The sequence below is a fragment of the Podarcis erhardii genome (assembly GCF_964252035.2).
Source record: "Podarcis erhardii genome assembly, chromosome: 1".
NCBI lineage: Eukaryota > Metazoa > Chordata > Lepidosauria > Squamata > Lacertidae > Podarcis > Podarcis erhardii.
In genome coordinates, this window is record NC_138497.1 from 78,776,045 (window position 1) to 78,790,705 (window position 14,661).

Consider the following 14,661-nt stretch of genomic DNA (forward strand, 5'->3'; position numbering starts at 1 on the left):
AATAAAAATTTAATTTTTTTTCTTCCCTGTGCTAATGATAGTCATTGTTTGGGTGGGGGGCTTTTATCCATTTTCGCAGTCACACAATCAATCAATCAATCAATCAGTAGCAGAACTGGGTTCCACAGTCACAAAAACAAATTATCCAGAAAAGCCTCAGAAACAAAAACACAAAATAAATAGCAATAACAAAAGCGCCAAACTTAATCCATTCTGGAAGTCCGTTTGACTTCTGAAATGTTTGAAAACCAAGGCACAGCTTCTGATAGGTGCAGGTGCCCCAGAAACAATAGCCGACAGCCGCATCGGATGTTCAGCTTCCAAAAATCGTTCAAAAACCGGAACACTTCTGGGTTTTTGGAGTTTGAAAACCAAGGTGTTTGAGAACCAAGGTACCACTGTACATACATGACACACATTTTCCTGCCATGTGTCTTTCCCATGCTCAGAGCCTGGTGAAAATTGTGCTATGCCTCTGATCAAAGGGTGTGGAACTGGCCAATGTTGTAGGCTACAGTAGTGGAGAGGATAGATTGCTATAGATATGGTGGCCATGTTTGTTTTCTTCCCCCTTTGCTCAATTCCATAGCCCTTGCGAAAGGCCCCAGGCAGAGACAAACATCTATTGGTGACTGTCAGTTATATGGTAGTTATGTTTTAAAATCCTTTTATTTTAATGATATAAAATAATAAGCGTTAGAAACTAGGAAAGGTTTTACAGCACCACCAGAAGGTGCTTGAATTCTTTTCTAGGGGAAAATGGTACCATAAATTGGGGTGGGGGGCAACCACTGCAAATGCTTCTTAGCACATGCTGGAACTTGGCATGTAGATAGATGCACACTTGAAGGTGGTACACAGGGGTGATGACACGTTTGTTTTAGGCCACATCAGCAGTCTCACCAAAAGTAGTAGCCTCTCTATCAGCCTTCCCCAACCTGGTGCCCTCCAGATGTTTGCATTACAGCTCCCAGCAGCTTTAGCCAGCATGACGGGAGTTGCATGATAGGAGTTTCTCTTCAAAACATCTGGAGAACACAAAACTAGAGGAAGGCGGCTCCATCTGACAATAAAAGAGTTATTTGAAAAGATCATTTGTGCCGTGGATAAATGGCTATGTCCATAATTGTTGTGCATTCAAAAGAGGAACTGCATTGTTGTAGCATCTGTCTTCACCCAACCGGAGGAAAAAAGACTGAAGCACACAGTAATGTAGCAAGAAATAAAACTTTAATAAACTATACAAAGAAGTTAAATTTGTCTGGCTCTTTGCCTTGTGTAGTACACTCTGTTTTATATTCAGAATCCAGTTCTATGTTTAGAATCCAGCAGTGTTAGCAGAAGATGTGCAAAACTTTGCGGAAGTAGTTCCTAAATTCAGTGTTGAAGACGGTGTAGATGATGGGGTTGAGGGCACTGTTGACGTAGCCCAGCCATGTCACAATGCTGGTTACCTCACTGGGGATGGTGCAGGAGTGACACAAGGCTCTGGTTATGTGGACCACAAAGAAAGGAGTCCAACAGAAAAGGAACACACCTGTGGCAGACAGAGAGACAAGGACAAACAAACTTAAGTTCTGATTGCTGCAGGCTCCCCACGAAGCCAGAGGTCAGGTAACTTAAATCTTCAAATCTCTGTGCCTCCGTTTCTCTGATGCAGAAGAGTTTCATTCAAGAATAATGTCAATTAGCAACTTGGAAAAGTGGAATGGATTCTACAATGCGAGGCGAAGTGTCGTTAGTAAGTTCATGACCCCCAGTGCTATTTCTTTATAACTCCTGAATCAGGAGAGGCAGTGAAGCCCTGGCTCAGTGTCTGGACCCAACACTGGGCTGGATGAGAGTGAAAAGATGAGCCTGAACCCTGACAAGAAGGAGGTGTCTGTGGGTGAGTACAAGGCTGCCAACAGATGAATAGAAGGGGCTGGATTTGATGGAGGGGAGCAGACCAGCAGAGGCCTCAGACTTTTAGCTTTATTTATTTTTTTAAAGCAAGTCAATCAGGCAAAAATGAAGACAGCTCTAATGCTTCAGCACGCAGTAGGCAGCACCATTGCTAAGGACACTTAATCATTGTTGCTAAGCAAAGGAAATAATGTTGACCCTTCCCAACTGAGAAGCTGATTGGAGGGAGATACTGAGGTATTTTGTTTTTGTTTTGTTTTTACAATATTGAAAGAATACAATTTATTTTGTTTAAATTGGTACCACTATCATCAGCACTCAAATCCATACCTAAATAAGCGCCAAAGAGGCCCCCACACAAGCAGAGCCATTTCTAACTCCCTGCCTAAAAGAACGCTTCTCACCCCATGTGTGAGATTATTAGAGAATCATCTGGTGTCTGGTTCAATTATTGCCCTGGGTGTGTAAAACAACAAATCTTTCAGTGCATGTGTCTTTCCCACATGCTCAGTGTCATATTCAAACCGAGTCATTGTGCCCGTGCAGACCATAGTTAATTACTTAACTGAGGCAGGATGGGAAACCTGAGCCATCCTGATGTTGTTGGGATTCCATGTCTCACATTAACCCCAGCCAGCATGGCAAATGGTGAGGAATGGTGGGACTTCTAGACCAACAACAACTGGAGGGCCACAGGCATCCCATACATGGGTTAGGGCATTTGTATACTGCCCTTCTTAATATTTAGCCCAGTAAGAGTACATTGACTTGTACATTTTGGGAGGCAATTCCCTGAACACCAGCATAGGAATCTTATAAGCAAACAAAGGATCTGTGGCCAGGAGGATGCAGTGCTGGTAAACACCAGCATTACAACCAAATTGGGCTTTGGACATTATATATATATATATATATATATATATATATATATATATATATATATACACACACACACACACCTGCATAACAATAAATCTTCATTTAATACAAGCCAAGATCTTTATACTGAAGCTAGTACATGATGGGGGGAGGGGAGAGATGGGGGAGATGTGCTTGGACCCAATAGTTGTCCCCGGCTTCATAAACCATTCTTTATAAAACACTGAACGACCATCTGAACCAGGTCTCTATCTTACAACACGGGGGGCTGAGTCTTATTTTCATCCATGTGTGGACAATGAAGGTGCACAGGGGAATGGTGACCAGATTACCATTTTCATCATGGAGCAGAGCTCCTATGCTTTTACAGGAGGGAGATGTAGTTTCTTTTGCCACAGAAGAAGCTGCAACCTACCCAAATCACTCTTGGGAGACTTGCTGATGCTGTACACTGCAGGGCTTCGTGGGAGAGGCATCGTGACAGGTCGTAAAGGCTTCACCCAACCCCTGTGTTTAGCCTGAGAGCTCTTCAGCAGACAGGTACTCTTTACTACTCAACAGGAGGGAAGCTGGTTATAATTTTTACAAATGCCTCAGAAAGCCTGCGAGTTTAGTCTACAATTAGCAGAAAAGCCTCCAAAGAGGCAAATTGCTGGCGGAGGAGAGGAAGCCCTTAAGCACTGAAGAGAAGGGAAAAGATTTCACAGCTGCAAGGGTCCATTATGTGACCATTTAGTTTGACCCGAATAAAGCTGGTCACAGAAAAAACACATAGCCAGTTCTGGTACTGAAGGCAGGCTTCTGGCACAGCTTCTCACATAATTTCAAAAGGTTTTTTTTTACAATAATGGGTTCTATCACCACTCCCCCACTCCAACCTCTTGGCCCACCATTCTGCTGAATTTTCTCCTGAGATTGCTGAAATATGCTATTGGATTTCTCATTAAACACCTCCATTAAAATGAAATTTCCATTAAAACTTTCCTAATATAGCATTGTTGCTTGCCACCCCAATCTCTAAGCAGTGCAAGATTCCAGGGCTTCCAGGTGCTTACCCAGGGTTCGTGTTTTCTTTGGAATGAGGCACAGCAGAGATTGTGGTATCTTTAGAATAGATGGTTTATTTACACATATATACAATGGAGGGAGGTCACAGCATTAACACCCCAAAGGGGCCTTGCTTCTTCCAGAACCACAGCCTTTGATTCCAGCAGAGGTCAGCCATGGCTCTCTGACTCTTTCACTGAGATGCAGAGGCTGTTTAGGAGGAGTGCCAGAGCTCACTGGTAGAGCACATGCATTGCATGCAAAAGGTTTTGGGTTCAATTCCTTGGATCTCTAGGTACGGCTTGGAAAAACTCATGCCTGAAAGCTGGAAGAGCCCCTGCCAGTCAGATGGACCTGTGGTCTGATGTGGTGCAAGGAAGATTCCAACATCAAAAGAGCAGTTCCAGCTCCAATTCAAATGGCCCAGTCATGACCACCTTTGATGCTACAGAAAAAACGCGGACGGCACTGTTAGCATTAATCAGTTCCTAGTCACAGGGGCACCAATGCCTGCCACAAAGCGGCTCCATTTAGAGTACTCAGGGTGGAATATATAGGAGAAGTAACATTTCCTGCTAGTGTCTGGCAGTGCTCTTTACATTTCATGCATTACGGGGGGGGGGGGGACTAAACTTTGTATGCCCTCCTCAGTTTCCCCCCACTAATCATGCTTTATGGAAGTTAAGTGCACTGATTCCAATTTGCAAAAGCTAGTGCACCCTCTGATAACAGGATGTAGATGCTCTAGTGCCTCAGTCAAAAGTCTCATGTATGCAGCAAAGCAAACAATGTACACAGCTTCCTCTGCACTGCACAGCCCTTTCCATGTACAGAACTATTCCCTTCACCACAATGAATGTGGCAGCCCTTGTAGAAGAGGGAGCACCATGTGGGTGCCCCATATATACCCTCACCAGATGAGGTTGCTTCTCTGTAGGTGGTCTGACATTCTGCTAAGTAGGGTTTCTCAGCAGTTCTGAAATTCAGGCAATCAGCCATGTCAAAGGAACTGTTATGACAGGCACTTTTGACAGATTTGAAAGTTTTTTGTGTGTTTTTTTTAAGCGCACACACACCAATTCTCAGGCTGAGTATGGTGTGTGGTGTGTTCAATACAAGGGTGTACTTTTGACCCAGTACCTATTCTGTACCCACTTGGGATATTTCTAACGTCAGATATTATAGCGCACAATCATTGACCATGGGTGCAAGCCAACCTACTCTTAATTATACTATCCCGATAAAAATAAAAGAGATCCTCAGCTCATCCATACACTTATCTCCTTTGTCAGATAGCAGGTAGAGCTGTTCCCTTGCTCCTCAACACAGCTGGGAATCTCTGCATGTCTTGAATGAAGCAAGAGATCCTATCAGCCATCCATGGAAGAGCCAGGCTAGCACATATGTTCAGAAGCAGAATGCCATTCATGGGTGGGAACCCTGATTCTTCTCTTTTGTCAGAGACTTAGACTTGAAGGCGGAGTCTGGATGGAGCCCAGAGGGGATGAGTGAATCATGCAAGAAATTAAGCACAACTGGCATATGTTACTTGTGGAAAGATTCCTACTACTTAAAAATTCAAATTGTAGCAACAAAGTTATGCTGTGCACTGCTCTGCCACGTAGGCCAGTTCTATCAGGACAATGCTGGGGAACCATTGGCCCTCCAGATGCTGTTGGACTCCAACTCCCACCAGCATGGTCAATGGTCAGAGATAATGGGAGTTGTAGTCCAACAACATCTGGAAGGCCAAAGGTTCCTCATCCCTGCCCTGTAACAAGACATCCAGCAGCAAAAGGTGTGTCATATATATTTTTCAAAATCTTCAAACAGGAGGAAGTGTTAGATTAAGATTCAAGTGGATTTTTGTGGGTAAACACTATTATGTGGAAAAAGGTGTTTTAGAGAAACTGAAATGTTCTCTGAATGGTGCTCACAAACGCTTCCCCTTTTTTGTCTAATTTGCACATTATGCTAAACCATGGCTTATTAAACTATATTTTATTAAACCATGACATAGTGTTATGTACAAACGTTGCTGAGTGTGTTATTGTTGGTTTATGAACCTTGTTTTAATTATGGCTTGGTGCTACATGTGAACCCAGCACCTTACCTTAACTGCATTTTGGGGTTTTTTTTGGCTACCCCACCCCCAAACGCACCCTAAGCTACAAAGAAATATAGCAAGAGCTGCTGGGAAACCAAACAAAACTCTGAAGAAACAAGCCTTGGTTTGATCTCCTGTTGCACAATTCACGGTCAACCCATTTAAATCAGTATAACGCCACTTTAAATAGTCATAGTTTCCTCCTAAGAATCCTGGGAATCCCGGTTTCTTAAGGGTGCTGAGAGTTGTTTGAAGTCCTTGCTATTCCGCTCACAATTTCCAGGATGGCTTAACAATCAATTCCTCATCCCTGGGAACTCTAGAAAGGTAGGGCCTAGCTGAAGTCAGACTGAGATAGGTGGGGCAATGCCCCATTTGCCCTAATAAACCTGGCTCTGCTGCATGTGGTCATGTAGGGAGACATACAAAGGACCCAGCCTGACACAGCTACTAAGATAAGCAACACTCAATCCCATCAATTTGGTGCTTTTATTTAACCAGCTATCAGCACTGTGAGGTGAAGAGAGACAACAAGAGTAAAGAAAATTAGGGTAGATGTGCCCTATGGTCTGCATATTAGAATCCCAAATCCCACAACTGGTTACTGCCTGCTTCCCATTTCTCTTAATACGAGCCTTCTAAATTGTTTCTGATCCCTGTTGATTCTCAGTCCTATTAAATAACCACTGAGCATTGAATACTCACCAACCACAACCGGCAGCACCTTCATAGCTTTCCTCTCTCTGCCATTGATCTTTGCCTGCTTCCTTTTGAGTCCTTTATGTGGTGGGTATCTGAGGTGTGGGTAGGACACAGTCTGAATCCCATTGGTCACGTAGTCCCTGGGAAATGAGCACTCGGAGCAGGTATATCGGTTGCGCTCCTCCAACTTGACCTCAGCCTGGTTCCTCTCAATGATGGGTGGCGGACAATACAGTGGCCTGTTGCCCAAGTAGATGCTGCTCTTCAGCTTGGCCTTCCGGGCTTCCTCCCAACGCCTAAGTCCCTGGAACATGGCACAATACAGGACCAGCATGACAGGGCAAGGAATGAAGAAGGAGCAAATAGAAGAGTACACAATGTAGTTGTTATCCTCCAGCTGACACAATGTAGGGTCCCGGTCTGGAACATTGTTGAGGCCAAAGATGACCGGGGAGGCCACAGCAAAAGCAAAGATCCATGTGGTGGAGATGAGGACCAGCTGCCTTAGGTCAATTTGCCGCCGGTTATAGTTCAGTGGGATGGAGACAGCAATGAACCTGGAATGACAAAGAAGAAGGTGAAGCTCAGAGTAGTCTTGTGGGAGTGGATGGCCTAGAGCATCTCAATCTCCACCATCAGGTGGCCAATATAGTTGTTGCTGTTGACTCCAACTCCCATCACTTCTGACTGTTGGGAATGTTGGTGGGAGATTAGGGGAGTCCAACAGCGTATGGGGGCACCAAGTAGGCTACCCAAGCTCTAGGAATCCAACCAGGATGTACGAATGCACACTGTCAGGGAACTGACATCAGAGAGAAAAGCGGAGGCAGGGCTCCAGAGCGATGCCGGAGAGGGAACCAGTCGGGGGGAAGGAATTCAGCGTGACACCAATAGAGAGGAGAGGGAGAGGGAGGAATCGGTGTCAGGGCTCCGAGACCCTTCAACCGAGACCAGCGGAGAGAGCGCTGGCACGCCCTTGCTGTCCCCTTACCTGCGCAGACGTGTTCCGCGCAGGGAACATAGGCGGAGACTTGGGGTCAAACAGCTTTTATGCTGGAAGAGATTCAAGAAACGCCCACTGACAGATTCTGCAAGTGACTAACAGGTCACGGAGGGCGAGCTCCAACCCTTAACATGGTTGAGCAAACGATCTAACTGAAGTGGAGGCAGTTTACACACGAGTAACCCACCCATAACCATCACACACACACACTGTCAGAGGTAAACAGCTTTTGCCTCATTAATCTGTTCTTATATCAAAAATATCCCTGACTTTGTTTCTCCTGCTCCCATCAATCTATTCCCTGAAATTTGTTTTCTCCCTTGCTGCCCTTATGCTGGGAAGTGTTTCCTAGAACATCTTACTTCCTTCAAAACCCACCTTTCCTTTGAAGTCTTTGTCTGTAGCCACTAGTTCCCATTGCCTGTTGAAGGTTGCCCCAACCTGTTGCCTTCCCAATGTTGCTGAACATCAACCCCAGTCAGCACAGTCCAAGCTTATGATCACCTAGAGAAGCCCCTTTCAGATGTTATTCCTCCACACACTGAAAGAACAGATGGATAGGAAAGAAGATCCATGGGCACTAGGCCTATGCCACAACATCCTTGCCAGCACCACACCAGTCTGTCACTTATTGAGTGGGAGATCTGATAGGGGATTCTATGTGCGTTTGGCTGATTGTTTTTCAGGTTTCCCTATGTGATCAGGAACCAGCTACCTTGAATGGATCAAAGCTGCATATTGGACTGTTGAAACTGATTAAAAAACAAACAAACCAGCATGTGCTGGACCAATTTATAATATATATCAAGGAATATATATTATAAATAATTTGCTAAAACGATGTTCAAGTGGATCGCCAAACAAAACAGTAAATTAACACTGGGAAATCTGTATCCATCAATGACCTAAAATGACTTCTGAACAGGGCATATTTGCTAATGGAATAGTTGTATACTAGTTCAACAAAATTATAGCTTTTCAGTCTTTAGACAGGAGTTCTGTGGTCCAGAGGTAATACGGACAGATGCAGGCTCAGCACAAGCTTGGATGACAGCCAGCAGTCTAGGGAACAGTTCTACTGAACAAAGGCTTTTGCTTTCACAGGACTCAAATTCCTTCTTTCCATTTGTGAAATCTGTGGAAGAGACATAAAGTGGTGCAATTGTATCAGACCAGCCAGCTCAACAGCCAGCACAACTGACACCAGCACCAACCGTATGGGATCAAGCTTCAGCACCAAGATCTCAACCAGCTCAGAGAGGGGACCCTATTCCCTACTGGATAGATCACTGGTTTAACTGGTGGACTGGGATCCATGGCCGGGACATGGCATATTCTAAGACTGGCTGTAGCAGTAGCAACACCATCATAGAAATACATGGGTAAAAAGAAAAAGAAATGCGTCCCCAAATACATGTTTGGGTTAAATGTGAGTCCTGGATCTGAAAAGGCTGAAGACTACTGGGGTAGACAGACCAGGATATATCAAGTTCAGAATATACAGTGCCAGAACTCTGGATTGTCTTGATCAATCTAAGGATTTGAAAATGCTCCAAAATATATCAGACCTCCACTCTTGAAGCTACCTCATCAGTTGTACTCTGAGGACAAGGTTTTTAATCTGAAAGTGATGGTATGTATCCAAACTGTATTATTATAGGATGGCAAGTTATTCCACATGCCTTCTGAGGCCCCTACTGCAGTTCACGTGTTGTTGTTTATGAATGAAACTCAAATCCAGCTGGATGCTGTTCAAGTGTTGGGATGTGAACACATGAATGTGTGGATAGTGGTGGACAGGAATATAACGAAGCTGGGAAGATCGCAAAAGCTGAAATCCAAGGCAGGCAAAGGAGCTTACCGATCAACGCTGATTGCACAGAGGTTGAAAATGGAAGCTGTGCACAGCATCACATCCATGGTCATCAAGGCATCGCACAGGACTGTGCTCAAGGACCACACACCTCCCTGAAACTGAAGACAGAGAGAGAGCATCAGCTGAGAGGGAATTCTCACAGCACCAGCCATGACTAAGATGCCTCCCCATATCCTCAAGAGATTCTAAGCTTGCCTCTGCTACTTTTCTCCAAGAAAGTCCTCCTCAATGGTTGACTAGAGGTGGCCAGAGTGCAACCAGGAGATCTGAACTGCAGCTTTAACACTACCAATAAAGTGAGAGGTGAAAGTAGCGTCTCCTGCATGTTCCTTGCTCAATCCTTTCATCCACTGTCCATCATACCTGCAAGTCCTACTTAATACAAGGGAAGGGGTGGGTGAAAGGAATGGGAGGGAAACAAAGGGGAAGGGACTCTTCCAAAGAGTAGCCATGGCTGTAGTACTGCTTCTCATTTGACCAGTAGCTTTAAAGATGTAAAGCAAATCTCTCAGTAGCAACCTTTTTAGCTCAGGACAGGTGCCATTCCAGCAAAATGCAACCTTGCCTTGGGGTATAGAAACCACTACATATCTCACTTGCTTTGCATCAGAATGGGGGAGATTTGTCCCTACAGGGATACAGGAGGCCATTGAGACACTCAGGTGCAGAGAGAGTCTAATGCAATGGCTCTTTAGCTCCCTGCCCCCAACCCAAGATCAGCTGCAGTGGCACAATACTTCCTTTGTAACCAAGCAACCAACGGTGAGCCCCAAAGCATCACCTCTTCATAAGATAACAGCATCGCAGAACCTTTCTTTTTCACCTTAATGCGTATTAATAGATCTCAAACATGTCTGCAAAATCTGGGATTGTCCTAGAAAGAAAATAAGTCACAAAACCCTGCACTAATGTCAGCTAATCCTTGCTCTGCCGTTACTATATATCTCCCTCTGCAATGACGTTAGCACAGGTGGATTATTCGCACCTTTTGGGCTACAGCTTCCTTATCCCTTAACTTTCAAACTGACTTCAGGGTCAGGCTAGGAGAAGGTTAATGTTCTGCATTGCCTCATCAGCTTCCCACACATTTGCAGGTAACGTAAGAGAGCCCCAGGTTTGCTACACGCACATAGCACAACTGCTTGTCTGGAACACACAGGTCTCTGTCAAATTAAAAGAATTAATGGAGCCAAGACAAAAGTGTGGTTTGGTTGATATAGTTTTTACTTGTTCTGTAATGTAATAATTTGTTTTTAAAATCATATTGTTAGATAAAAGTTTCAGTCTGTGTAGAAGAGCTTTAGGGAAAACTTCCTCTTTACTTCACCAGTAAACCAATTTTCTATCGCAGCCTTCCTCAACCTGGTTTGGACTGCATTTTCTTGGCCTGGGGCTGATGGGAACTGCAGTCCCAAACATCTGGAAAATGCCAGGTTGGGGAAGGCCCTTGTGTGGGAGGCAGTTGCTGTGCACATGTTAGGCTTGGCGTTATGCTGCTCCCTTGCTTTCTGTCAGGACAAAAGAGGGAGGCAGTGCATCAAGGAGAGAATGGGCAAATATGTCAGTCTGGGGGGTGTTTCTCAGTTTCTAAATTTTAATTATTGTTATAAATTATTATTATTAATGTATGTATTACTTGCACTTTACCCCAAGTCTGGTTCTCCACATTTCTACATCAGTTTGCAAAAAAGGAAAGAAAAAGTACTCATTCTATAGACTCCTCATACTTCCAGAATATGTTCTTGCTAGGAGAACCTAAGTGGAAGAGGCTGCTTTGATGCTCACTCTTATTAGAAGTTCAGAATTTCCAAAGCCAGCTTTGAAAGTGATTTCAAAAGTATTTTGAGCTTTTAAATTACCGGTAATGCACTGGTAAATGTAAGGCAGTGTGCAGTTTGTGCTAGAAGAAATGACCAAAAAATATGTCCCAAGGTAACCCAGCATGAAGTAGGTTAGACTTTGCAGGTGTCATATGCCCAGAACCACCCCATGAACTTTCCCTTTCGACTTAGTACTTCCCATGTCCAAACTCATCACTTTCTGGTGCTCATTATCAGTTGTAAACCATCAAAGCAATAAAATGCTGCTTATAGCAAACTTTGTGCACCCAAAAGGAGAAGCGAAATCTTGGCAGCCCAATCCCAGAGATCTTTATATCCTTACCATTGTAGCTCTAGGCTTGGAAATCCTTGCAATAAAAACTGCTGGAACCTAGGCAGCGCTTAAAGGCAAAGTGTATTGTGGGTCTAGAAGTGAAGCTGCAGACTGAGCCCAAAAATTTAGGGCACGTATAATTATGGAGCTTCAGTAGCAAAGCCCAATGTGGTTTGTTCATCTGTAGCATGAGTGGAGAACCTGTGGCCTTCCAGGCCATGCTGAACTCCCATCGCACCTGGCCATGGTCCATGCAGCTGGGGTTGGAGGGACCATGAGCATCTGGAGAGTCACAGGTTCCCCACCACTGACTTATAGTGTACAGCCAACAAACAAGCAGCTGAAGAGAAAACGGCCTAAAGAAGGAAATCTGGTCTCGCTCCTTGCTTTTCTGGAAACCAGTCCAAGAGAATTAAGGAATAAAATGGGCAGGGGTGTGAAAAAATTAATGTGCTTGAAGTATAAATCTTCATTCTCTCTTTTTAATTGCATTGTTTCTTTCTTCTGAGCAAATAACAGACTGACCCACATTCCAGCTTGCCTATCATGAAATACCCACAGCTGCCAAATTCATTTATAGTCAACATTTTTAGAAAAGTACTTGGCAAAGACTGGACTCTTTTCTTGGGATTTGTAAAAGAGAAATGGGATCTAATTTGACCCGCATCTGATAAAATAAACAACACAATAGGGTTACATTAAGTTCTATAATTGGTTCGCTTGATAGAGCTATTGTAGTTTTAATCTCACCTTCACACTCCCTTCCTTCTTAAATTACATATTCTTTCCTACACTCTTAAAACTGTTAACAGGCCATTTGGTCAAGTCATTATCTGCCTTTCTCATTCTACTTTAAAATCCTTATGCTATCCTCTTAAATGGGAAAGTAAAAATGGTATAGGCCTAGTTCTTCTCTGAGGTAATAAACCTGTGCCTAGCACTATTTCATTCAGACTGCAGTTGTGGGTTTCAGAAGACCAATTCCTCCACCACAGAAAACTATTTCTTCCAGATAGAAAACTAGATATTAGAGAGATGGGTTTTAGGCTTCTTCCTGGCATGTTCGTTTCCTGTGTTTTTTTAAAATTATTTCAAAACATTTTTTATACATCCAAAGTCATGTACAACCTTATTAAGACTAACTTATTGTTCAACCATATCACAATAATTCTAGTAATAAATCCAAATCTTCAGTAGGCAGCAGCATGTTCAGTAAATATCAATTATCAGGAAATGCCAGGGTAAACAAATCAGTTTTTAACATGCACTTAAAACATACTATGGACAGTGGGTGCTATATATCCATAACAAGGCTTTTCCATATGCTCGGCGCTACCACCAAAAAGACCCTTCTTCTGGTGGTCTGGAAACCAGGGGGTGGGGTACACCCAGAAGGGCTTTGTTTGCTAATCTCAATGTATGAACAGGTTTGTAAGGGAGAAGATCTCAGATATATGAATGTGTTATGTGGGTGTACAAAACATGGTTACTAAGTAACTTATTTTGTGCTAACCAGCATTTGTGTTAGTGCCTATGAAATACAAAGCTCTGGCTATCACCAAGAATAAATAGTTTGAAATTGCTTTGGAAAGAGAAGAGAGCATAGGCTCACAAAGCTGTTTCCTGCTTTTTGAACCATGGCTAAACCACCAAGCATTATCTCTGTCTTTGTGTACCTGCACAGAATTCTGACTCTGTGGCAGCTTCTCCACCACAGGGGCAAAGCAAAAGGACAAGACCATGCATACCGTTGTGTTGATCTGATTAACTAAATCTGGCCTGAAAGGGTTTGGATGCAGCTTGAATTAGCAGAGACTAGAAAACGGGTGAAGGAAGAGGCAAGCAAAGGTGACTTTGGAAACGCATGCTACTGTTAATCCAAAAACAACCAGACGATAAAGCCAGATGTTCAGCGGCCAGGTGCCATAAATGGCAACTGCCAAAACAGGGAATTGCACACGCTGAGATAATCGGCTCTCATCTCCACAGGCTCAGCATCTGCTCCTCCCTCTAACCCTTCTTTATTGGGGGGCAGCAGTGGCTGAACTGGACAGGCGATCAGTACTGCTGCAGCTTTATTACCTCTGCCCCATTTTATTCTTAACCCAAAAACATTGCTAGGGGAAACAGCTGGTTCCTCACTGGCAGCAAGCAATTTGTTTCCCCTCATCTCTCTTTCTCCAGGTCTCCTACAAAGACGGCCAGGTGCAGACAAGTCTAAGGCTCCTTTTATAAATCAGTGATGATGGTCCCTACACTCCTTTGCATTCAAGCAGTATAACCAGTGGTGTCAGTGGAGCAGGGCAGGGCTGAAGTGCCACCCCTTATTTCACTCTGACAGTCCAAGAGCAACAAGGTAGGCTAATAATATACGTACAATACTTTTATATCACTACTGAATTATGTCTTAATTTACAATCAGATAACGTACAATATATACATGGTGACACCAACTAATATAAGTTAAGAAAGTGTCCCAAAGTGAGGGATTTTTAGGCTAGTATAACACCAAGAAGAATCACTCAAGCTTGAGGCAACATGCCTTCCAAGGTAAGTGTCTTATGCAGTGTTTTGCAGGGAGTGAGCTGAAGGATGTTGGTGCTCCAAACACAGTGACAGGACAGTCCTTCCAGGATAACTGACTGTTTCAATGTTCTTCCTCAGCAAGTAAAACGTCCAAAAGGGTACACAGGATACATATGGTTCAGGTAACTGATCTCTAATATTAGAGACTTCATTTTGTACAGTGAGAATTTCTGCCTTCAATCTGTGTACCCTTTTGGACGTTTTACTTGCTGAGGAAGAACATTGAAACAGTCGGTTATCCTGGAAGGGCTGTCCTGTTGCTGTGTTTGCAACACAGCGGATCGTTTTTTGTTATCCCTTATTTCACAGAGGGGAGGAGGATGTCATTTCCTGGGGTGCTATTTGCCAGTTCCCTGCATGCCAAATAAATAAACTTTTCTCAGAAGCAAATCTGCCAAATAA

General features: G+C 43.7%; 1 protein-coding gene across 1 annotated transcript in view; it reads right to left on the reverse strand.

The window, feature by feature from the left end:
- Positions 1 to 1,211: 1,211 nt before the first annotated feature.
- Positions 1,212 to 14,661, reverse strand: part of DRD4 (dopamine receptor D4) — a 36,019-nt gene continuing 22,569 nt past the window's right edge. The window contains exons 2-4 of the mRNA XM_081856996.1: positions 9,505 to 9,617; positions 6,644 to 7,197; positions 1,212 to 1,537 (exon numbers count right to left, since the gene is read on the reverse strand). Of these exons, the coding sequence (XP_081713122.1) occupies positions 1,335 to 1,537; positions 6,644 to 7,197; positions 9,505 to 9,617 (870 nt within the window). The 3' untranslated portion in view covers positions 1,212 to 1,334. The remainder of the gene's footprint in view (positions 1,538 to 6,643; positions 7,198 to 9,504; positions 9,618 to 14,661) is intronic.